Consider the following 24,851-nt stretch of genomic DNA (forward strand, 5'->3'; position numbering starts at 1 on the left):
TAACTTTCCAAAGAAACATATTTTGGTGAATAAATGCCAAACAAAGGGCTATTTAAATCTGAACATTGTCTCAATTTATAGCTTGTGAACATTCAGTTCCTAAATTCCCGACTGCTACCTAATGTATAGAACAGTGGAGCTTTGGTTTAATCACGTATCATTGATTTCAAAGTGTCACAGTGATCTCATTGACAGCAATCAATAATAATCCAAAATCAATCAAATATACTCTTGCACTATCATTTGTCAAATCTGAATATCCCAGAATTAATTGTAGGTGTGTGAAAGAAAAAGAACCTAGAATTAAAAAAACCAAAAGGGTACAAAAATACAAATCAGCAAACTTTGAGAAAATAATAGTGCATCTGAGCATGTTTCATGCCTGCTGGGGTAAGTTAATGATGAATCATACCTTGCCTTCCCAGCAAATACTCTGAAATACATTCTTTTTCAAACATGAAAATACACAGCAACTGAAGGCAGCGGACACACGAGTAAATGATCAAGCGTGATTTTATGAGCAGCCATGTTATGTGCCAAATATTAAATGTGCTGCCAGTACATTACAAATAGCACAAGTATGTTACACTATGAAGAACTGCACATTGTAAGTTAGCTATTGCACTTCACAAAGCAAGAAAGGATAAAATTGCTGCATTTCTGTACCAAAAGCATGAATAGATGTAGCCACTTATCAAAAGAGCTGTTATTGTTGCCGAGGACTCCTCTCTCAACACATTCACCTGTAATTTTGTCAAGGTAATAAATCCTTCCATTCATTACAGCCCACTCAAAAGCACCCTGCTATTTAATTTAAATGGAAAAAAGGCCCAAAGTGTCTAAAACATTTACTTTTGCTAATGTAAAAGTGCTGGCATTTTACTTCATTCCTGATAAGCCGGTGCCAATGGATTGTGATTATTCTTTTCTTATTCAAAGCATATCAGTAGTTCAAAAGCACTCTCAATCTTATCAGGTGTATGAACAGCACAGTTACTGAAAACAGTTTGTACTGCTCCTCTCTCTTTCTGCCAGGCTATCAGATAAACCCAACTAACTAACTGTATTTACACACAATCAAACGTAAGCTGTGTCTTCAGCACACTGTAGCCTGTTTCTGGCATGTCACAGGTTTTCTGCTTGACATTAGTCATAACTAAACCAGCACAGTGAATTAGCTTACAACAAAAACAGTCACTCCACAACACTTAGCACAAAAAGGACATAGGGAGGGAAAAAATGAGAAAAATTTTGTGAAGAATGATCACTTCCATCTCAATATTTCATGGGCATTTATCTGGTACTACTTGGAAAGGAGCATGGAAGCAATAGGTTTCAAATGCATTCAAAACAGATCAGACACAGTATACTTACTAGTATAAAAAAATAATTTCTATTTGCTTTTTTGTTTATTCTGTTCTTCTGTCCTCCAATAACTGTCTCTGATTTGCAAAAGGAAAATGGTTACAGTGTCTGAAGGCATTTAAGTACTGGTTTTGTCCTGAACAAGACAGGGATTTTCATGATCCACCTTCACTTGGCACTAAAAGACCCACCCCAAAAACAAAACAAAATAGCTCCCACTCTCCCCCAAACAAGCCTCTCGGTAACTCTCCTTTTCATTCAGTGTCTGATACAGAATTTTCAGTGCTAACTCCTGAGGAATAATAGCAGGCCAACTACTACTTCAGAAGAGCCATCCATGGCTTTGAAGATATCACCCGCCATAGGAAACAGACACAGGATCCCCTTCATTCTCCTCAGGATGACAGCGGATTCCCAGGACGAGCGCAGCATTTGAAGAGTTAAACACTAACCCGGCTGTGCGCTCTCAGCTCGCTAAATGAAAACTTCAGGAACGCCAGGAGAAATCCTGAGTTTCGGCTCTTTGATTAATTACAGCCTTCCTTGGGAGCTGGAGCTCCAGCCCCAGCGCGGAGGCTCCTTCCCAGCGCCCCTCCCATGGCAGCCCCTGCCCAGTACCTCTGATGGAGCAGCAAAGGGCAGCCCCGTGCCACCACCTGAGCCCATCCCGCGCCTCTGCCTGGACTCCCGGCGCACAACAGCCATCCTCGAGATTTGTGGGAGAACAATGAGCCGAATGAAGCCAAGTGTGCAGCGCCGGGTACCGCGGCCGATTGTTGTTCCTCCATCTGTGACACCCGGCCGGTGATTGATGGGACAGGTGTCATTCATACCCATGGCAGCCACCTGCCCTTCATAGTCCCCAGCACCAACTGGGCCCGAGCGGCTCCTGCCAGGAGAGCGATGGGGCGTCCCTGGATGTCACTCGGCAGCAGGGAACCCCGGTGTCACCCCTTTAATGCTGAGGGAACAGCTGGGTGCAGACGCGGCGTTTCGCGCCGCCTCAGAACATCTCATCTATCCCACCATGGTGGCCGCTGCTATGAGAACATTCCCATCAGCAAAAGTATTCCCTGGCAAAGTGAATATAATTCAGTAGAGAAAAACTTGCGTTCACAGGGCATTAAACTACCATGGTAAGGGGTGGGAAAAAAAACCCCACTTTTTGATGTAAGAATTTTACTATTCTTCAAAGATAATTTTGCTAGCAATATATGGGCATTTGCTTTGGAAACGCACTCTAAATCTACTTTAGATGGCAGGTGAGTTTTAGCGCCTTTTTTAACTTGATGCTCTTCCTTTTTCCCCCTTAAAAGTGAAAAAATAATTGTGCAGGAGAAAGCCTCACAGACTTGCTGAAATTAATCCCCCTGAAAACTATTTTAACATTAATACCTGCCAATTGTGTATATCACAGTTCACCTAAAGCAATAAAATACCAACTTAAACACAAAGTGACACTGGCATTCATCCTTCAAAAGGAACCAAATCCTACAGCAAATTTAGACAGAAAAAAAAATTTAAGTAAATAAAGAATACATAGAAAATTCCTTGATTCTTTCTCTTACATTTTCAATACATGGAAAACTATACAAACTGCCAGTAGTACTCCAAAAAGTATACATAAAAGATGTATACATTTAATTAACTACTGTTAATTGTATGCTTTTTAATTAACTACTGTTTTTACTAAATTTTCCTGCTTTGTATTTCCTTAAAAACATTCACGTGTGAGATGGAGAAAAGTGTTTCTTCCAAAAACAGTTCTAGAAGCAAGCCCAGAAACAGAGGGTGAGGGGGAAAGAGTAGCAATATCACAGGTAAGAATGGACTGAATAAAACAAGCCGCCTCCTCCCCACCCGTCCTGGCACCTTTATATGGGAAGGAATTTCAGAAATGCTTAGGAACAAGCTAGCAGTTCGTTTTAGATTTGACTTTTTCATTTCACTCATCACCATCTCTACATCTACAGGACTTTAAATTGTTTCCTACCTAGCTGGCTTTGGGGAGGCAGGGAGTGTACATGCACATACGGCTGGCTTTAAAATTTTCAATTAGATTTTTAGCGTTTTTAAATTTTTGTTTCTTTTTCTGTTTGTTTACAGTTAGGGTTTTTTTCCGAGGCTATTCAAAACAAGCAACAGCAACTCCACATCATCTTCTCATTCTAACTTGCCAAAGCCATCAATCTCTGATCACACCTATTAGAATCTCACTGTAGCCAACACTACATTTTGCGACAGCTTGACCAGTTGTTTAAGGGAAGAGTGTGTGATGGAGCAAAGCTAAATCGACACATCTGTGATACTTCTGACACCCCTCAGCATGGCTAATATTAATTTGTTTTCTTTGGCTAGGTAAGTGCTGCCAAAACACATTACATATGGTATGTAGTTCCAATCAAAATGATGAAAAGGAGATGTGCAGGGTTTTTTTTTTACTTACAGCAACATGAAGACACACAGAGTGCTAAGAGACATCTACACGAAGCTACAGAGTAATAACTTGAAAAACCTCTAATCACTGTATCTTAAAGTTTGGTTTCAGAATACAACCCTTTAAGAGAATCTGCCCTCCCATATAAAGACAGCAGCTCAAAGCTGCGAGGAGTTTTTACTCAGGAAAAGAGAATACAATTTTCATTGTATGATGAAAGGATATATTTCGACTTTTCTTGTGCGCATAGGGGTAACTAATCATATTTCAGCAGGCTATCATATAAATAAATGTGCACAATTCTGTACAATGGCTTGATTAGACCGAGGGCAAGGCCTTCTATTTCATACACCCCATGATACTAACTTACCACAGTGTATGATCATCCTCCTCCAATTTCATACTTAAGGTTCTGTATTAGCATCACAAAATATTAAGTTTTGTGGGTGGTTTTTTTCATTTATTTTGTTTTGCCTTGTAAATAATTTTGACCTAAGTAAGAAAATTTCACCTAGATGTCATAAAAATTCAGGCTGGTGACCTACAGTAAGAATAAGACATTCAGCCGTTGAGAAAAACAGCACATGCTTGTCTTATACTCTGTAAAAGTACTTCTATTACTCTAACTTTCATTAGGCTGCTAATAGACATTTTTCTAGCAAGTATAAAAAGCTGAAGTGAAAAAATAAATTTTATTTCAATTTTAGAAGAAATGGGTAATGATGTTCTGATTTAAAAGCTATGCTACTTAAAAGAGGAAAATAATTGGAAATTAGATAAGATTCCCTTTGATGCAAACCTGCTATCTTAAGGAACAGCAAAGAGAAAAGCTCTTCTTCATTTGAAGGGAATACAAATTAATTGAAAAACATTACCAGCATTATGTAAACAAACCCAAGGGATTTAAAGCTTTTGTAACACAGAAAATAGATAAATTGTTTCATAAGACACAAAAGTCAAAAGGCAATATCCTATAGAAGCTGCTCTCCAAAGTGCTACTGAAAAAGCAATACCAAGTCCTTTAAAGAATAAAGGCAGTATACAAATTCAGTTTAACATTTTTCTTTAATGTTTCATAGTATTTTTACTTCTGGACAATAGAACCATAACAAATAAAAAAGAAAACAAAAACCCCACAACTACAGGACTTCTGAAGAGGACTAAGGAGCATTAACATCGCGTATGTATTTTATTTTTTTGTCTGAGGACATCATGGTGTATATTAACAACCACATGCGGGGGGCTTTCTCCTTAAATATAATTATATTCTTTAGGCATAAATGCAACTGTGTGTCCAAGGACATATTTAACGGAAAAAATAAATCTGTTTGACAGCCAAAACTTATAGAAATGTGAATAAATATTACACTTCTCATTTACTTGTAAGAGGAAAATTCTATAAAAACATACAGCATCTTTTAAAAGCAAAACTGTGAGTACAATACAAAACCTGCTAGATTACATGGAGAATCTACTACAAAATGAGGTGTAAATACTTTACATTGCTAGCCAGCTCTTTTCTCATGGATAAGACAAAAACCACATCAAACCACATAAAGGCAGCTGCTTTTTGACAAGCAGCTGCACAGAGGAAAGTTATATAGCTCTGCACACACACACACACATATATATATATACTTACTGTGTATATGTCTGTGGCTAACACACAATAGATGTACATTGCCAAAAGTGCATAAGGAATATGCTATACACCTGGAACACACACAGAGGCATGGATATAAACGTGTTTGAACACAAAACTTGCTGTGCACCGGCAGAAGATTGCACACAAAATGCAAATATACAAAACAAAACCACATACGTACATGCTGCTACGGATAGGGCTGTGCACGTATGAGTCCCTAAGTCGAGCCTAAAGGACGATACACAAAATGTAAAAGAACGGGTAATAAGTGGAGTGTCAAGCTGCAGCGACTGTTGGTGTCATCCCTGCACTATCAAACATACATATGAGTATGATTGGAGACAGAGAGGCTAAATATTTCACTGTCAGAGCATGTCGAGAAATGCAATTCATTTCTCTCTCATGTGCTTTAGGACAATGACAATTTAATACAAGGCCAGTGGATGTAAAAGAGATAAAAACTGAACAAACTGGCCCAGCATAATCACAGATTTCCTCTAGAGAGCTCGGTAGCGTGAGGCTCATATGCACTTGTAATGGATCAACATTTTATTGTTTCTTCCCTCCATGAATTTGCTGTGAAAAAGAATTCATAGCAAAGCTTATCTTATAGACAGAGGCTACTTCAGGCTTCAGTAGGAGCAAGAATTTCTTTCATATTTTTTTCCTATTTCTCCTGTACTATTTACTTATTCTGAGCAATAAAGTAATTATTTTATATATCTCCTTGAAAGGTTAAATAAGCATTTTTTTCATTCCTACTTATACTTCCACAGAGGTGCAAGAAACCTCCATGCAGGCCCAGGGTCAGTCCTTTAAAAACAGTACTGTAAAACGAATAATACTGTCACTTATTCATGAATATATTATATTTTTAAACCGCAATTTTTCTATTCTAACTTTGTAACACACAGAAATAGCAGCATAGCATGTGGACTGATGTATCTGTGAGAATAGACATATCATACTTTTTAGCTACTCTAAGCAAAGTGGGCTTCAAGTATTGTTAAATATTATCATAGACAAGTTACCTTCTCTATTTGATGAATAGCACCATGTATTTGAAATTAATTGCAAAAGTAGGGTTGGCTAATGAGGTGGCCCTTATCTTTTCTCAGCAGTGCAAGCACAAGTATTTTTCTGCTGGCTCAATATTTTTTAAATGCCCAAAGTGCTATTAACTAAGTTGAAATCTGATTAAAATATGAACGTTAAAATATTCACAACAGCTAATGCAGCTACACCAAAAAAAAAAGGCTAAGAAAATTCTTATCTCTTTTCTTATCATTAAGCATGTGTTTTGAAAAATAATAATTAAATAAATTGTTCCCTACAGATTCTCACAGTTGTTTTGCTTCCCATTAGCATCTCTGAAAACAGTTTGCTAAGACAATAGTTATTCTTTATTATGGAACTATGGGGATGATGCCTTTCTACCTGCCTCAGTTTAAAAAGAAATTTGTAGGAAATGTTAAAGCTTAAGGTCTGTCAGAAAAGGGACAGCGATTCTTAGGAAAAGACAGGGGGAAAAAGTATGGAAAAAATGATCAGTCATTCGAGAGAATTAATGGATATCCACAAGGGCTTTGCTAATAACACGGGTTAATTACCGCTGCAACGCACCAGGCTCAGTAAATAAAAGAGCACAACCATAAACACATTAAAATGAGCACCCATCACTAAAAGAGGGGTAAGCCCCAGTATAGGAAAATCTGCCAGGTAGGCATTTCAGCACAAACCCTTTTTACTTCCTGCAGGATTCAAAAACTTGCCAGCAGTGTAGCAGAATCCAAAAAGCAAAGCCCTAGGACCGGAAACAGGGAAGGAAGAAGGGACCAAGGCCTGCCTGCTGCCCAAGGGGAGAGCCCTGGGAGAGCCCAGGCAGGGGCTGTGTGCCACCCCACACACTGGGTACCCACCAGAACAGCAGCATGGGGTTTGATTTCTCAGGAACAACTGTTACCAGCTACCTCATAAGACAATCGGGCGAGGTTAAAGCCCTTCAGAGGCTGGAGAAACCACGGAGCGGAATCAAGTGCTGCTTCCCACTTCACAAAGAAGCGTTCTTCAGTCTGCCCCTTTCCTGCCTTTATGAATGAAAGACACTTCTAAAAAAATTCTTCAGCAATTTGAGGCTATGCCAAAATATTTTAAAGAGTGAAACTGACACAAACTCTTTTATGTTTCGCACATAATCACCTAGGGCACATGCAAAGACACAAATATATGTACATGTGAGTAACACACACACTCATATTCATCCATACACAAACACAACCCGGCCAGACTCACAGGGTGACTCCACAGACCATTCCCACATTGCAACATGAAAATGTTTAGAAAAATATAAAATATGTTCAGCAACCATCACTGCACTGAAGTACTCACATGCTGTGACACCTACGTCCACTTTTTAAATGTTACAGCCATTCTGTGCAACCTTTATTTCTTGTCATCATCAGAGTATTGTATCAGCTCTGTTGTAAAATGAAATCTATGCACGGGAACAGATGAATTTGTTTCACATATAAACATTATTGCACACTTTTAAATGGAGAAACTGGGAAAGCAGCTACACGTTCAAATGAATGAAACACAGTGAGCCACAAAACATACATAGCGCACAGAAGCTTTCTGGAGTTACAAATCTCCTCAATTTTCTATATTTGGCATTCAGAGACCGTGTTTAAATTTACTAAACTACTTCTGTTCTCTCCCCTCCGTACCCCCCCTGCTTTTTTTGAGTGTTTCAATTGCCTTTCCTTCTTCCAACAGCTGTGACAACTGTTAAAACAGTCGGTAAAATTAAGTCCGCTCTATAATCCTTTAGTCAACGTTACATTTTAATCAGAGGTTGAAGGAGATTTCCCGTTATGAACGCAGTGATTCATTTAAAATTATTAAACTGACACATATGTCAAAATGAGCAGATATATTTATTGCATCTGTTAGCTTATTAACTATTAGTAATTATTAGTGCTATTGTTATTGCTGAAAGAGCAAAAAGCTAAGACTGCAGCTGGCTTTAAGTTGTTGCATTCTTTAACAAGCTCTGCCTTAAAATCAAAGCATACCTAGTGATGGTCAGGCAGATATCTGCGCACTCCCAAAACGTTTGGACAATTTCTAGCTCAAATCCTCTCCACCCTCATCCATAAAAACTGCAGAAACTCCTACATGTATGTCCTTATGCTTACATGTGCACATGCATGTTACAGTATGTAGTTAAATACCAGTTAATATGGATATTAATAACATGCAAAACTCTGGTTTATTAATTGAGATGGAGAAGCAGATATGTTTCTGAATGTTAGTTCTTTCTCTGTGTCCACTCAATCCCACATGCCTCCAGCCCTGCACTCAGACAATATATTAAGAGTGTTTTGAGATGACTTTTAATTGAGTCAGAGGAAGAAAAAAATTAGTTTGAGTCTTGCACCAGAGCCAAAAAGACATGTGCCCCGATTTCATTTAAATGCATCTACTCTAAGAGGCTTATCTAAACTAATCATTCAAATTAGCTGTAAGAAGGTAAATTCAAGAAAGCTGCTTTGGGAAGGTGGGGGGTTGAAACATCCACAAAAAAAAAAAAAACCAAAAAACAAACACCCACACCCATAAAGTACTCAACTTCTCATCTTTTTATGTATTTTATGAAAAACCTGTCACTGTTAGTAAAAGCTGTGGAAATTGCATTCTTACATTATGAAGGTATCTTACACTATATACATACAGTGTGCTGACCTATAAGCCATAGCTGAGAAGGCACCCTACCTCTGTTTATTTTCTTTTCTTTACCCCCAAAATAATACACTGGCTTTTCCCCGCGTGCCCTTCCCAAACTGCATTCCTGCGAGCCAGGCTATTTGTTACTTCCCCTGTTATTTCCCTAACATGCGATCACGGCAATTCACTTTTCATGCCTGGCTTAATTACCACCAGCCATGCACTGCGCAGGCAGTAAGGACAGCTAGTGGGCATCTACCTATAGTACACTGTCACCTCCGGAGCAGCCTCTCCGCGGCCGCGGCGGGGGCACTGCTGGCTGCCGGCCGGGGCTCCTCCTCGGCGCTCCTGTCTGTCACTCCCGGCCTAACACCGGGGCACAGCGACGTAAGTGGCTCGACAAGAAGAAAAATGAACCGGTGACAGCTCCCGTGATATACTAATATTTAATCCCGGCTGCGGGCTGAAATCAAGTTCAGGAGCCGCTCCTCAGCCCCAGACCGCCCGGTTCTGTTTGGGCGCCACGCTTTCCGCCGGAGTCACTCCGCCAGGTAGCTGAGAAGTGCCTGCCAAGAACTGCGGCTCCTCTAAAAGTGTGTTCGGCTGCCTTTTGTAGGGAGCAGCGGCCGCGGGGAGGGACACGCCGTGCGGCGCGGACCCCGACAAGTGCCCCACGCCGCCTCCCCGGCCGCTGACGCCGCGGGTCCGGAGCGGCGCCCCCCGGCAGGGCGCTCGCACCGCACCGCACCGGCGGCCGCCACTGCACCGGGCACCGCGCCGGCGGCCGCTCCCGGCCGGCGCCCTCCCGCCCGCCGCCGCCTCTCCTCCGGCGCACCTGTCAGACGGCGAGCGCCGGGGCGGCCGCGGGGCCGGGCGCTCGCCCGCCGCCAGCACCGCTCCCGCCGGGCGCATCCCGCCCGGCCCCCCCCACGGCGCGCAGCGGCCGCGCAGTGCCCCGGGCCGGCTCCCGCCCGCGGCCGCGGCGCAGCGTTACCTGCAGCGGCGTCTTAGGCGCCTGTCATGTTTTGGGGCAGGCGGCGTGCGGCGGTGGGGTGGGGGCGGGGAGCGGTACCTACTCTTCCTCGTAGTGCAGGGAGAGCGGCTCCGGCAGGCAAAGTTCTACCGAATCCATGTGCGCCCGGCGACCATCCTCCGTGCGCCCCCGCGGTGAAAGCAAAGTTTCCGTGGCCGAGCGCCGCGCACTTGGCACGGGCGCGCTCCGGGCGCGGCGGCGGCGGCGGCGGGCGGGGACCAAAAGCTCGCCCGCGCGCCTAATCAAGGACTTAAAGCCCCGCGCGGAGCTCATGAATATGCAGCAGGGCTGTACATATGCATCCCCCCGGCCCGGGGGGACGGCCGATTGGTGGGGCCGCGGCCAATCAGGCGCCAGGGGCGCCGGGGCGGCCCGGCGCGCGGGGTGCGCGGCAGGTAGAGGGTGGGGACGGGGGAGCGGCCTGAGGCGGCGGCGGCGGCCGGGGCAGAGCCCGCGGACGTGCCCGCGCCGCCCGACCGACCGACCGACCGACGGACCGACCGACGGACCGACGGACCGACCGATGGACCGGGGCTGCCCGCTCCGCTTCCCGCCTTCCCTTCCCTTCCCGCCCGGCCCCAACTTCGGCAGGTACCTTGGCAGGCTCCCGGTTAAGGATTGCGCGCAAAGGTAGAGGATTGAGTTTGCGCCGCCGCCGGTCGTGGCGTTTCGCTGTGGCGGCAGCCGGGCTCGGCTCCCGGCGCGCTCTCCTGAACGCCGCTTCCCTAACCTTTGGAACTGCTCGGCGCCGGGGAAAAACTAATAATTATAACGCCAAGCGCGGCCTGCCGAAGCCTCTGGGTAACTCAACTTTTCATTGTCGTGCGAGTTGCTTTTGGGGGGAAAGGGGAGGGCGAGCGGGCTGGAATTTAACTATGTATATGTGATATTATACATAAAAACATATAAAAATTACACAACTATCTAATATAGAGATATATAATTTCCTATTTTAAAATTAAAAGTTTCTTTTTCTATTTAGTTAAAAAAAAAAAAACATTCCTAACAAAACGAGCACAAATCCAGTCCTTAACGTAATGGGTGCAACTGGGAGCGAATACAGGTATGCGTGTTCCTATACAACATGGGGGCGCGTGTTTATTTATATATATTTTTATATATATATATATATATATATATATAAAGCATATGCCCCTATACGCGTATTTGTATGTTTAGATGTGCCTGTTTAGAAATGAGAAAGAAAAGATCCAGAACTGATCAATTTCCTCTGTTACTGTGCAGGGATTAGAGTGGACAAACTCAGCCTGCCTCATTTTAATGAGATAAGGGCTGCACTGGAGTAGCTCTGCAGTAGAAAATCTGGGAGGGTGCCTAGACCTCTACAGTGTTTGGGGGTTTGGATTTTTTTGTAAAGTAAGTTTTGCTGAATTAAAAGGGCAATAAACACATATCCCTGTAGGCATGCCTGCATAAACATCACCGAGCCCGGTTCCAGCAAAACACTGCTTACAGCCAGCTGAGAGTTGTTCTCTGGCGTATGAAAGATTCCTGATTAAACTTGTTCCAACACAAAGAATGTACTGAGATTTAGAGACATTAGAGATGCTGTTTGCCCTGAAACACATGCACATATCCTGTTTTGAAAGTATCAGTAATTAATATGGGATGAATTTTTTTTCTCAAAAGCTACCACCTTTACTTAGTATTACAACTAAGGCACCATACATATTTTCCAGCTTCAAAGTGTTTCTGTCCCTACCAATGAAAACAGATGCAGGCTGTTTCTGTCCAGAAAAAAGCCAAACTGACACTGGAAAGACAATAATTTCTTAGAATGCAGCTCAACTCTTACAAAATCTTTTGTGACTGGAGCCCTAACATGATGCAAATGGCAGTCTTTTAGATCAAAACAAATCAGTGTGAACCCTCAGAATGCAGTAATACTATTCACAGAAATGCCCTCTCCAGATCTGTCTCACAGCATTTTACAAAAAAATATGCAGCAACAGAACCAAATTCCAGCATATATAGGTTCAACAGACATGCTTGTGTATGTTTACAGCAAAGAGATTCCAGCATTCTGTATTTAACCTTATGTGAAGACTGGGCCTGCTTCCTACAAACCTGGTATAAATACTTGCAATTTTAGGAATCAGAACTCAGACAGCAAAACTACAGCTCAAACTACTGTATAAAAGCAGGTAGTAAAAGCTTAATTACCAGTAGCATTATGCTGTCTATATTGTTAAATGTGAACTCTGTAATTAAGATGTAAATTTGCTTGTGAGCAGTGAATTAAAAAGCTCTGAAATGTAGAGTAAAATTTAAGTACTCTGTAGAAACATCAGGGATAAAAAAAAATCAGTTTTTACCAAATTTTAAAACAGGAGGCATTAAATCATGTTACTCTGTTAGAACATCCTCTTTAAGTAACAATTTGATAAATGTAGATTTTGGAATCAAATCAGAACTTGAATAGGATGTCTTTATGTATAGTTATCTGTAAGACTATATAAACTGAAAATGCAGTTCCTACAAACTGATTTACATGTGCACATGGGCAAAACATACAAATACATTGTTTGTACTGAGTATCTCTGTGTATAGATTTATATGTCTATAAGAGTATGTCTGTTTATAGATTTATACCCAAAATGTCTATTTTTCAGTATTTTTTATTCTAAAATGCTTTTAAATCTTTGCATGTATGTCTTTTTCTTATATAAATATCAGCCATAAATTATTCCCTGTACATGCGTGATTTGATATGGTCACTTTTCTGTGATACATTCGTTGGAATACACCCTCCTGAAAATCTGACAGCTAATCCATTCTGAAACTTACCGAAGCACAGGTTAGCTTCATTCCTACTTTTGTTCATTATCTCCTAAGATTTTATATTCAGGGACCGAAACACCATGGTCTCTCCTTCTGTCATGGTCTGTTTTCCTGTAAGCCCTCGTTTTCACATTCCCATAGTTTCCACTACCTGGTGAGCTTGTTGTCCCCCACCCTCCTCTACACCCCCAAATGCATTTTTCCTCTCCCTCTGTGAGCCATCACCAGTTTTCTATCAAGCATCTTTCATCCAAACAAGCAGCTCTCTGCCCTGCCAGTGCTGCCTCTTGGAGAACCAGAAATACTGTGCTGTACTTTGCATGTTGATAAACAAAGCAGTTGGCTTCTTCCCCCAGGGACTGAAAGTGTCACCTCCACCAGACTGGGGCCTGGAATTCCAGCTACATTCTTGAACTTGGGTTTCACAGTTACAGATCAGTTTGGGGAAAGTAAAAAAAAAAAAAAAAAAGATAAGAAAGAGATTACTGCAGCAAATAAACTGGGGCTAACTGTAGCTTCATTTTAAGCTCTTCTGTAGAAATAAATAAAAGCAGCAGCCAGAAAGGAGGAGGGGAGAAGGCAGTCCAGGTACCAGTTTACTGAATTTTATCAGGGAATACACAATCAGAACATACATGCAAACACATCTGCAATAACTTATCAAAATGTACAGTGCAAAATCTTACCACAAGGAGTCTATACAAAACAGTGGTAATGGAATGAAGAGAGGGGAAGGAAAAAATCATCAGGAGTGCCTGTACCAGTCAAGGAACAGTGCTGAGCAGCACCTACATTTCCATGTCCCTCTGTGCATCTAATTTTTCCTGTGTGCCAAAGAGTACATCTTTAAGCTGTTTCACATCTAAATACTACAGACATTTCAAGGCATCAGAAGAGCCAGATTCTTAAAGCACAACCACCTCAAGGCAACTGAAGTGAGGTTCAGTGGCACTTCACAGAAACCTCACAGTGCATTGTGTCAAATGTGTATTTACCAAAAGGAGCAACAAGCTCAAGCCAGCAGGGAAGCTGCAAGAATAGGAAAGTCTGGTATCTGCCGAGGATTTATTTGGAAATAAGCATAGTTTAGATAAAGATTTGCAATACATCATGAAGGCTTATTCAAAGTCCAGCTGGAAGATACCATATTGTTAAGAGTTTGAAATAAATACTGAAGTGTCATCAAATATGTGATCTTCTCTTTATTCATAATTACTCATTAAAGAAAACTCAGATGTGATCTCACTCAATGCTACAGTGAGATTAACATTAGCATTGCACTGACAGCTCCTCCTTTGTGCTTCTCACTGGAAGGCACTCAGTGCACCCCTGGATATGCTGCTAATGAATTTTAAAAAATAATGCTTCAAAAGTTCCTAATTCTGCTCACCTGTTTGTACATAGTTGGACAATGCTATCAAGTTATTACTTGAAAGCCACCTGCTTCTTCAGTCTGTATGTAGCTTTAATTACTTTTTGTTTTGATCTTAAGGGAAAAAGCTCACACAACACGATCTCTGATGCTCCTTAGAACTTTTCCACAGTGTGTTCACAAATACATGGAGCAAGGCTTTTAGCTTTAGCTGCTACATTGCGTCCCAGCATATAAAAAATGTCTCTGTGAAATAACAGCAATTGCCTTACCATGTTACTGAACTACATTCAATTTATCTGGTCTGAAATAAATACTCCATATTTTCTCCTTGTTTTATTTTCAAGGGCATGGGTATGGGTATTTAAATGACTGCTTTCACTGGTACAGAATAGAATCTGTTCACACTGCTATAAATAAATATTCTCTTGACGAAACACCTTTTCCAAAGCCTCTGACAAAATGAAAGAAAGGGAAAAAAAAGAAAAAAAAAAGAGAAAGAAAAAAGAAAAAAAAACCACCAGAAGAAGGGAGCCGCATGCACATTGCCTGTCACAAAAAAGGTCTCCTCCCAAAAGATAATTCAGGCACACACTTCAATACGGATATCTCACTATTACCCCAAGCTCTTTTTTTAGTGTAAGTTTCTTCAGAGAAACTGAAGTACATTACTGTCTCAGACAGCCAAGGATAAGATGACTGAGGGAATTCAGTTGCTCTGTTTAATTAATACAGGATTATTTCACTTTCATTTTGTGAAGCTAATAATATGACTGGTGGAATGTCAGTAAAAATTAAATCATAAACTAGTGCAGTACCAAAGGGAAAACTTACTTTAGTTATGGAGTATTCCCAGCAGAAATCTTGAAAATCTTATACATATTTACACTGATAAAATACCATATGTACTTCATGGGATACTGCAAGCTTTCTACAATCCTTGTGGCATGTTTTTACAGAGCAAGAGTTAACATTTTGAGATTATACATTAATAAATGAGTTGCAGTTGTATTGTTTCTTGAATGTTAAGCACCACATACTAAACGCAGGAACACGTTCAAGGTCAATGCCCTATTTTAGACCTTTTCAGCAGCTGTGATATTATGATAATCATACTTAAAATATTCCTATAGAAAGAGTAAATTAGCCCCTTTCACTAGAAGGATTATTATGATAAACAACAAATCTGAAAGAGAACAAATTCGGATTTCTCTTTTTGTTTGTTGTTTTCTGTTTTGTTTTGGGTTTTTTTTCCCCCCAGCAATGCAATAAATTGGTGCTGTCTTTTACTGAGATGGCTTTTCTACCCAGGAATTAAAAAAAAAAAAAAAAAGCAAACCTAAAAACCCAACACTTTATTCTGCACTTGTATTACCTTTTGGTGGTATTTTTTTTTTTCCTGGAGGCCTCACCTATGTAAAAGTGCCTTCCTTGAAATGCATTTATGCTTTCTATTAGAATCAAAACATACCAGTTGACATCCCATTCTATCACCTATACTGCAGTGAAATGTAATATCCCACTAAACCAGAAGGGAAAGAAGAAAACTTAGCATCAGCAGCTATTCCTAAGCAAGATTAGGGGTTTAGCTCCATCTAATTGAGGGATGAGACACGTCCCTCAATGGGTCTCTCCCCACTCCCCCACCTGCCCTCCTACCTGACTGCAAGCTCAAAACGCTAAAAATAGAAGAAGATGGAGCGTAAATATTTCCCCAGTGAAAACACCAATAATCTTTACTGTGAGCTGACATGAATTGCTTGTTACACTGCCCTAGGATATCATGGCTTGAAGCGAGAGCGCAGACACGCACGGAGCCACCAACCACCCTCAAAGGTTTTGTGCCGTCTATTTGTGCATGTCCATGTCGCAGAGGCTCCTACGACATCTGACGTGGAGCCGGGACACCTGCGGTACAGAACGCTTCCTCCAGCCTGCCTGCCCCCACCCCCGACAGTCCCAGCCCCTCTTCCATCACTCTTCTGCCTTTTTCTCCCCCTGCTCCCCCTCCACTCCCTTCGCTCTGGCATTTTTATTATTAATGTTATTGCTATTATTACTGTCCAAGCATAAGCTGATCCACAGGGGAGCCTGTGTAATTTAACCCCTCAAGCACTAAATTCCTTCACATGTGCCAAAGACACAGGTTTGTTGTTGCCTCCAGCAATATCCCAGGAAGACGAGTGATGGCGGTGTCATATCATCACACAGCGACTTAATCTATTGCGACACCCAGGGAACGGGTAACTGAAGAGATTTACAGAACATGCTCTCTGCCTGAATACAAAATGTAATCCCCTTTACCAACAAACTCAAGTCACAAGAAACAAAGTGAAACAAATTTTGCCCTCTTATGGCTCATTGTTTCCATGACTGCTTTATCCAATCCTACCCCCCCATTACTTGTCCCACTGTACATCTTCTAGCTATACAACACCTTTTTTCAACATTTTTGTTCTCCATCCTTTGTTCTTCATGTGTTCTCTGATTAACAAACAGCTAGATCATGTTGAACTGCCAAGTAACATAAGCCTTGGAAATCTTTTATCCATACACTAGACGACTGGAACTATCACTTACATCAGGGTTATCTCTACATGCTGTCTTTATGTTCTCTGACATCTAATGCATGCTTTTTAAAACAATGGATTAAAAGGGTTGCACTTTTCAAGGTGCAAGGAACGCTAAATTAAGTGCACATTAGCTACAATAAACATCAACCTCAGGAAAGCATCTATTTTAAGTACTGAAAATCGCAAACCCTCAGTCTGTTTGTCAAGCAGGGACTTTCGACATGGTTGTCCTGTTATCCATAACTATTAAGGAACAATTCAATATAATAAAGGAGCCTATAACTGTTCTGTCCAAGACTGAGGTGAAATTCTCTCTCTTCTAACATTTCACTGACCTAGGAAGCAAGAATCTGGCACAGAATTAATACTGGAGACAAATGAGACTAGTGAAATGTCCTCAGCTCAGGATAACCTGATTGTGCTGGAGAAAAGATCTTTCACCATGGGAAATTAACAGCTCTGCAACCACTGGTAACAAAGGCTGAGTTCAGATGCTCAAGAGTAAACAAATCCTTGCTCCCCATAAAGTAATAGCTACCCTTATCTCGGGACACCCAGATCTAAAATAGGTAGAGGCTTCCGTGACGGCCACTGAACCCTGCCCCTTCCCTGTAGTAACAGAGCACTGATTTTTGTTTCAGTATACATGCCTTTTTTTAAAGCCTCTGTCAGATGACCGACTGAGCACTCAAAAATGTACACGTTGTTTGGAGGCATATTTAGACTCCAGGTTACATGATTTCTTGAACACATACTTGTGGGCACAGGAAGACATTAAAAACTCCTTGTACTTCTTCCAGTCATTAAGATGAAGAGACTTAAAAGACAGGTTATTGTGGAGATACAGCTTCCAGATGGTAACTCTGTGGTTCCAGGAGTTTGAAAAAAAGGTGGAATTCACCACCAATTGCTTTTTTCCCAGGCCCTTCAGCTCCAGCCCCCTGAAAGCCCAAGGCCTGAAGTGTCAGGGTGCACTGAGATGCTGTTGACCCCTGCTATATTCCTTTCCCCTTAGTGGTGGGCAGGAGGTTTAGAACACCCACCAAGAAGATGCCAGCGCACACCAACACAAGTGTAGCAACCCTGCTATCTCCAGTAGACTGCCATGCTACATTTAAGGGAACATTAACGTCATTAATACAATACAGAAGAGTCACACTTTTAACAAAAATACCTGTGTTACATTACATTAATACAATGAAAACCTTTTTTTCTGGCTCTATTAGTATGTATGTTCAAATGACAGCATATAATCATAATGACATCCTTTTGCAGCTGAAGCCTTCTATTATCAACTCTGTTTCTGTCCTATAGCAGCTTCACTTCTATTGACCAGACAGTTAGCCCTGTTCAATTATTCAATCTCAAATCAATAGATTTTAGCTCCACATATAATAGTTAAGGTGTAAACACTATGCACGTGCTCCTTCGGCTTAATTAATTTACTCGCAAATTTGAATTTACAGCTTATTTTTTAAGAAACATGCAAACTTCAGTTTTCATATTAGGCTGTTTATTCCTCCCACCAGCTCTGCCTCTGTTTTAGGTGTTACATTTCCAGAAATCAAGTTTAACCTGCCTATGACATAAATGTCTTTCTTCCACAGACAAAAAAAAGGAAAAGTAAGAATGATAATTATTTGATTCTGATTATGCTGAAAAAAGCAATAAAATAGCAGTATGACTTTTAAGCAGAACCAGTCAATATTTTGTTGCTAAAGCAGTCACTCAAGGTGTGAATTGATCCAGAAAATACAGCCTTTAGACTTACTGCACTTCTGACACTTGCATCACAAACAATTTGGTTCAATTACTGCAGGTATGTGTGTGCCTATACCTACACAAACCACACAGAAATGTATTATATTATATTATAGGCTCTTGGCTACCTACGCATCTTCACACACAAAAAACAGGTGGCAAGAAAGTAAGCTGAACCAAACATGCATACAGAAGTGTCTCCATCTTTCATTCTAGTTAAAAGCCACGTTATTAATTTTGTCCCTCCAAGCTTACAGAGCTTCCAGGTGACAGTCCGATTTTACATTCTTTTCTCAAACAAATGCATGTTGACTTGAGCAGCACACACCACTCAATACTTTAGCACTGCAGAACAGATTCCTGATTACCTACAATACTTTAACATTGTATAACAGATTCCTGATTACCTAATTCCTGAAAGTACATCCATTTTTGTGCATCTAGAAAACAGATTTAATGCTAGTGCCATAATGCAGGATCTTTACTGACCAGATAACCCAGAATAATATGGTTACAATTTACCTGAGCCTGAGTTCAAACAGTACTACCCAATGAAATACTGATATCCTGGGGAACACCCTTGCTGTTACCTGCCTTGAACCCTTCCAGGACTATGTCCAAAGCAGCTGCAGTTTATAAGCTGGAGGATAATGCCAGGGAGCTGTTACAGCAAGAAAATCTAGAGCAATTTCTGCATATAACCATTACAATGTGACTGTTAAGAGACAGATAAGAATTTCTCTATTATTGTCAAGGAAACAATAGGCTTAAAAATTTGGAAAGGCTTTAAAACATAAAATATCAAAAGGAAAAGTTGCAACTCAGTCTTCCTACTGACCCGTTTACTCCAACTTCAGATTATCTGCTCCCAAGGTATTAGCATAAACTTCTCCAGTGCTACTAAAGGCCGTATCTGCATTCTTTAGCACTGTTTGCATTTAGTACACATATTTTCAGAATGCTAACAGTCTTTTATTCAATAATGAATTTGGCAGAAAAACAAGACTAGGCTCTCCTTTAATGTTATTTTTCTAAATAAATTCTCTAAACCTGATTGAGTTAGATCCTTGAATCATGCTTTGGAAGATGCAACTTGGAGTTTTTGAATAAAGTGAAGCACTTAAACAAATCAGACTTTTATTCTTCATCCACTGAGAAGCCTCAGATTTAAGATGAAAGAGCTGAGCTGCCTTTCTCTCTCCTTATCCTGCAAGGTCCCTTCATTCTCCCTGTTTTCCCAGTAGATTTACTTGTGAATCTGGTGACAGCCACATTTGAAGTCCTGAGGTCTGACTCCTGACCTCAGTTATGTTAGCCCTTCCCTGCAGAAGAACTACCCCTTGGATCACTGACTTGCTATTATTCTATGGTTAATAGACCTGAGCTGTGCAATATTTTTTTATCTGGCTACAGTCCTATCTCTAAATTCTCTATTTTGAATGAATACCGATTTTGTGACATGAAGTCTGCTATATAATGAAATGCAAACAATGAAAAGGCTAAATCAGTTTACAAAAAATCTATTTGTCAAACAGTGTGGAGATGCTCCCAATTTAGTCTGGGCAGTGCATGCAGTTCTTGATAAGGGAGTTAAAACCGAGCCGTTCTACTGCATAAAAATAAAAGCATCTGCAAGGGAGAGGCATTTTCTTTAGGAGACTCTTCCCTAGAGCCTATAGGTAATTATTAAAAAAAAAAAAAACCAAAAAAAACCCACAACACAAAAAAAGCCAACCCCACCATACCCCTTGGATTCTGCAGGAATTTTCCGACAGCCAGGAGCACTGTTAGAGGAGGTAACAGCAAACGCCTCCCCAGCGCAGTCCCCTTATGTCACATTTGCATTTCTATTCAGCTACATTGCCTGACAATGAAGCAAATGGGCCCGGCCTTATCTGTACAATTCCGGACAACAGAGATTTTCTAAGCCATACAAAGGAACGAGCTTAACATTCAGCACTCAGCACCTCCTGGCGTCCCCCCCGATCCCCCGGCCCTGGGGGGATGGCGGTCACACAAACACCTGGCCACGCCACAGCCCGACACCCTCGCACGGCATCCCAAAAGCAGCCGGGGAAGAGAATGACAATAAATTACAAGAAAAAGCCATCGAGACTTTGAAGGAGCTCCAGCCTCAAGGAAGAAAACAGTCCGAACCCTCTAGATTTTCAGGCTTTGTTTGGAGCGTAAAGGAGTGTCCCTGGAATGTAAAAGTAGATAATATCTAGTCAACCATTTGTGACTCCCGCCGTCCCTTTTAGGCTGGCATTTAATACAGCAGATGAAACCTACAGAGCCTTTTATCAGGGAAATTTCATCTCACCCCAGTTTTCATTAGAAAACCTTTAGCAGCTAGGCTGGCTATTTCATTGCCATTTCATTGCACTACGAAGAAATTTCCGGCTAATTCCTTCAAAATTAATATCGTCTGATTTAAAAGTTAGAAATGACACGAAAAAACCTGCACAGGCTGAAACCTCCAGATCAAACTTGTGTTATGACAGGACTTAAGCCAGCTATAATACAGGCTAGGGCTTTAAACAGCAAGGAAAAAAATTACAGTGACACAGTTCTGTAGACACTCTGGCTTTAGTCTGGCTTTACATTTTATATATATATATATATATATATATATATATATACACATACACACACACACTATATATACACTCACACATTGTATCTGTCTTCTTGTCCCTCTCTGGCTCTCAAATACTCAGGGTGGGTAACAAAATAGGCCTCAATCTCAAGTATAAGAAACTTCATAGTGAAGGGGGTTATCCACATGTTAATTTGTGTATGCAGAAGTAATCTGGGGTAGCAAGCATGGAGACAGAGGTGGAAGAGTGTTCCTTTTTTTGTCCCAAATAGTATATCCTAAAGCAGAATATGCTTTTACATTTTTAAACTGCTGCCTTATACTTTAATTGTCCTGAACTTCCAGGTAAGTTTATTCTTTGCTGTTGAACAAATGCTGAATTTCTCCCTAGAGGCGGTTGCAATGAGTAGTGATTCTCTATTTTTTTCTCCCTCACACAGTTTTGAAGATTTACAGGCATGAATATCAGCGCGTTAACACAAAATGATATTACTATTGCCAAAAAACAAGGCAGTTAAGCACAGAGACAGTGAGGAAGGCAGAGCACTTACTTGGATTCAAAGAAAACCCAAAGCTCCTTAAAGCAGCCCATTGTTTTAAATTTTACTAATTCTGATGCACCAAAAGCTTCTGTGGTTGATGCCTTTGCATGAGTTGGAGCAAGAGGCTGGAGCGCATTCTGCCTCTTCAAATGCTCATAAGGGAACAGCCGATTTTTATTATCCTTAGCACCAAGAATGGCTTTATTGCCGAGAAGGCATGAAACTGGCATTGTCCTGGAATCACACCTCCTAAAGCACTGCAGATCCCTCAAACTCTGTCAAGGTGACAGATGACTTTTACCTTCAACTGCACAGGCATATGAGCAAACTTCATACAAGGCATGGGAATAGAGTGCAGTGCAAAGCAAAATTTAGTCCTTACACTTGCTGTGATCAAAATAAAACATAGGACAGAATTAAATAATTGCTACTAATATGCCAGTATTTTTAAATGCATTTCTAGACTGTGGTGTCAGAGATACTATGAGCTATCACACACTACTGCATTGTCAGAACTACTTGTTTTTGTCAATTTATTAAAACGGCAATTAGTACAGATGGGAGCAAGAGGTGGTAGCTGAGTAAACAAGAGAAGAAACCAAGTGAAACATTTTTCCACAGATTGGTCCAAGGTTTATTTTAACCTCAAATAAAATAATCTAAAAGGCTTGCTGTAACTATCCAAATGAAAATAAGCCCTTACTTCTACCCCTTCATTAACATGCAAGGACACAAGTTGTAGCATTTACCTTGCTAAATGCATACGCAGTTTATGCCTGTGTATTGCATCTTGAAGATACCTGTCAGGATGGTTTCTACAAGCCTGTCCCTTCTGGAGTAGACTAAGCAACACAGCTGACCCAGAAGGATTAGATGAGAAATTCAACTAATTAATGAGCCCTGCAGGCAAAACATCATTTCTTCTGCTCTTTGGGGCTTTTACAAGGTCAGCTGGTTTGTTGGGGTTTTTTTCCCAGCATCGGGTCAGACTCACTCATCTGTCAATTTACACAAGATCTGTAAGACAATAGTGGCCACTATCAAGCCAAACAACATTTTCTCTAATCCCTACAGTAAGGGAAAAACTGTTCTGGCCAATTCAGCTTTATTAAAATATGCTTCTCTAATGTTACTTTTCTCTTCCAGGGGCAATAGTTAAGAATTACAAACACAATACTTCCCATTTACAAAAATATTCTGGATCGCAAGTTCAAACATTCTGGAACACAGCTCGACTCCCCCTTCCTGCTCTGCTTTCTGATGATTGCTTTTCTGAACGTCACATGGCACAGTTTTCTTCCATCTGCCAGGGAAGTTTCCCAAAAAGTATACCAAGTTCAAGAAATGAGGAATCTGAATAGGAAACTCGTTCAGATAGAATTCAGAAAAATGATCAGCTCACCTCATCTGTTTCTCTAGCAGTATGTGCACTGTTACCATCCAATGGCCTCTTTGGTAATAAACTTGTCCCACCTCCCATCTGCTCTTCTTGCTGGCCTCCTGCCACTTCAGCCTCAGTCCTTTCCTGTCTTCAAGATGTCATTCAACTTCACTTGCTCCCCTACCCATTTGTTTCTCTTTCCAAGTGAGATCAAGCATACATCTTTCTATGTCTCTCACTCCAGCCTTTAACTTCTGCTCCATCTTTTTAGTAAGTGTCTATATTTCTGCTCCATTTATCATAGTTGGCAGTATGCACTATGCAGGTGTCAAGGAAACCAAGAGAGAGTTCACTATTCATGATGCTGCCTTTTCAGCCTTCTTGTGGCTTGCCATTGAATGTCAGCTCCTTAACACTGAGCTGTATGTTGAGAAGAATATGTATCAGTTAAAGACAAATTACTTGAAGCCAATACAAAAGCACGTGAAGAAACAAGGCTGCTTTAGATGTTTTCAGCCTGATCTCTTTAAGATTTTTATTTGCTTATTACTTGATTTTTTATGTCATCTCTACAAGATTTTTTTCCTTATTGGCTAAAAGTAAGCGTAAAAGACATTTTATGGGGCCAGACATAACGTGTGCAGACCTCTGTAAACGTGAATACTTGACTTAATAATGTCATATAATAATGCCTGACTTCAGTAAATGCTTTCTTTTCACGTCAATACAGACTTGTGTTTAGCACTAAATGCAATCCAGCTCAGAAAAAGAGACATCTTGGGCCCAGCAGAATAGAAGTCAGAGGTAAATGAGAAATACCTAGCTGGCTTTCTGCAAAGACTGAGAGCAAAACTCCACCCACCTTCCTCTGCTGCCTTGGGCAGGGAAGAGGCACAGCCTTGCCCCCGAGGCTGAGCCCAGGAGGATGGGTTCACATGCTACCAGCCAAGAACCACTGCTTTTAAGGACAACACTCAATTCCACAAACATACAAACATCATAAGAATCTAACTTAGCAAGGAGAGAGTTAATTTGATTAGAAATCACAAATGATACATATGACAATGGTTCTCAGGTAAGACAGTTCTTCAGACTAATGCAGCTGAGAGACATCATGAAACAAAGGTGAAGAATTAACCATTGAGGTAACTCATATGGGATGTAGCCTGAATTATTTTGCATAAAGTTCAGTACAAAAGTTTCCATACAAGGATTTTTTAACTCAAGATACACCATTCATCATGACTACAGTCCGATTTAAACTCTATTTCTTCTACAGTGGAAGCACACACATCCAACGGGAGCACAATTCACTGCTTTCTATTTGTGTGGCAAAGAACAGAGGACAGACATTCTTCATAATCATTTATTTCCAAACACTTCTATCCAGGACACCTTCCTGGTTTTACCCATCATGACAGCAACAATAAAAGTAGAATTTTCCTTACAGTAAAACAGACAAAGTGTCCCGTTTGTGGCCCAGCTAAGCATCTTCTAATGCAAAGCTTATAATTTCCATCCTTACCAATACTTTATGTGTTCTTTAAAACAAGCCTGCAAAATGCTTCTGGGACTGGCAGAGCCACATGTGACAACTTTTCACATCATCTTTCAC

General features: G+C 41.0%; 1 protein-coding gene across 12 annotated transcripts in view; it reads right to left on the reverse strand.

Moving 5' to 3' along the window:
• Positions 1-24,851, reverse strand: part of ESRRG (estrogen related receptor gamma) — a 370,366-nt gene that overhangs the window by 148,286 nt on the left and 197,229 nt on the right. Inside the window, exon 1 of one of the 12 annotated variants that reach the window (XM_084203437.1) lies at positions 10,250-10,399. The exons of the other annotated variants lie outside the window; for them this stretch is intronic. Coding sequence (XP_084059563.1) covers positions 10,250-10,305 — 56 coding nt within the window. The 5' untranslated portion in view covers positions 10,306-10,399. Of the gene's footprint in view, positions 1-10,249; positions 10,400-24,851 lie in introns of those variants that run through there. 12 annotated transcript variants of the gene reach the window in all.

Source organism: Fringilla coelebs, assembly GCF_963513975.1.
Source record: "Fringilla coelebs genome assembly, chromosome: 3".
Lineage (NCBI taxonomy): Eukaryota > Metazoa > Chordata > Aves > Passeriformes > Fringillidae > Fringilla > Fringilla coelebs.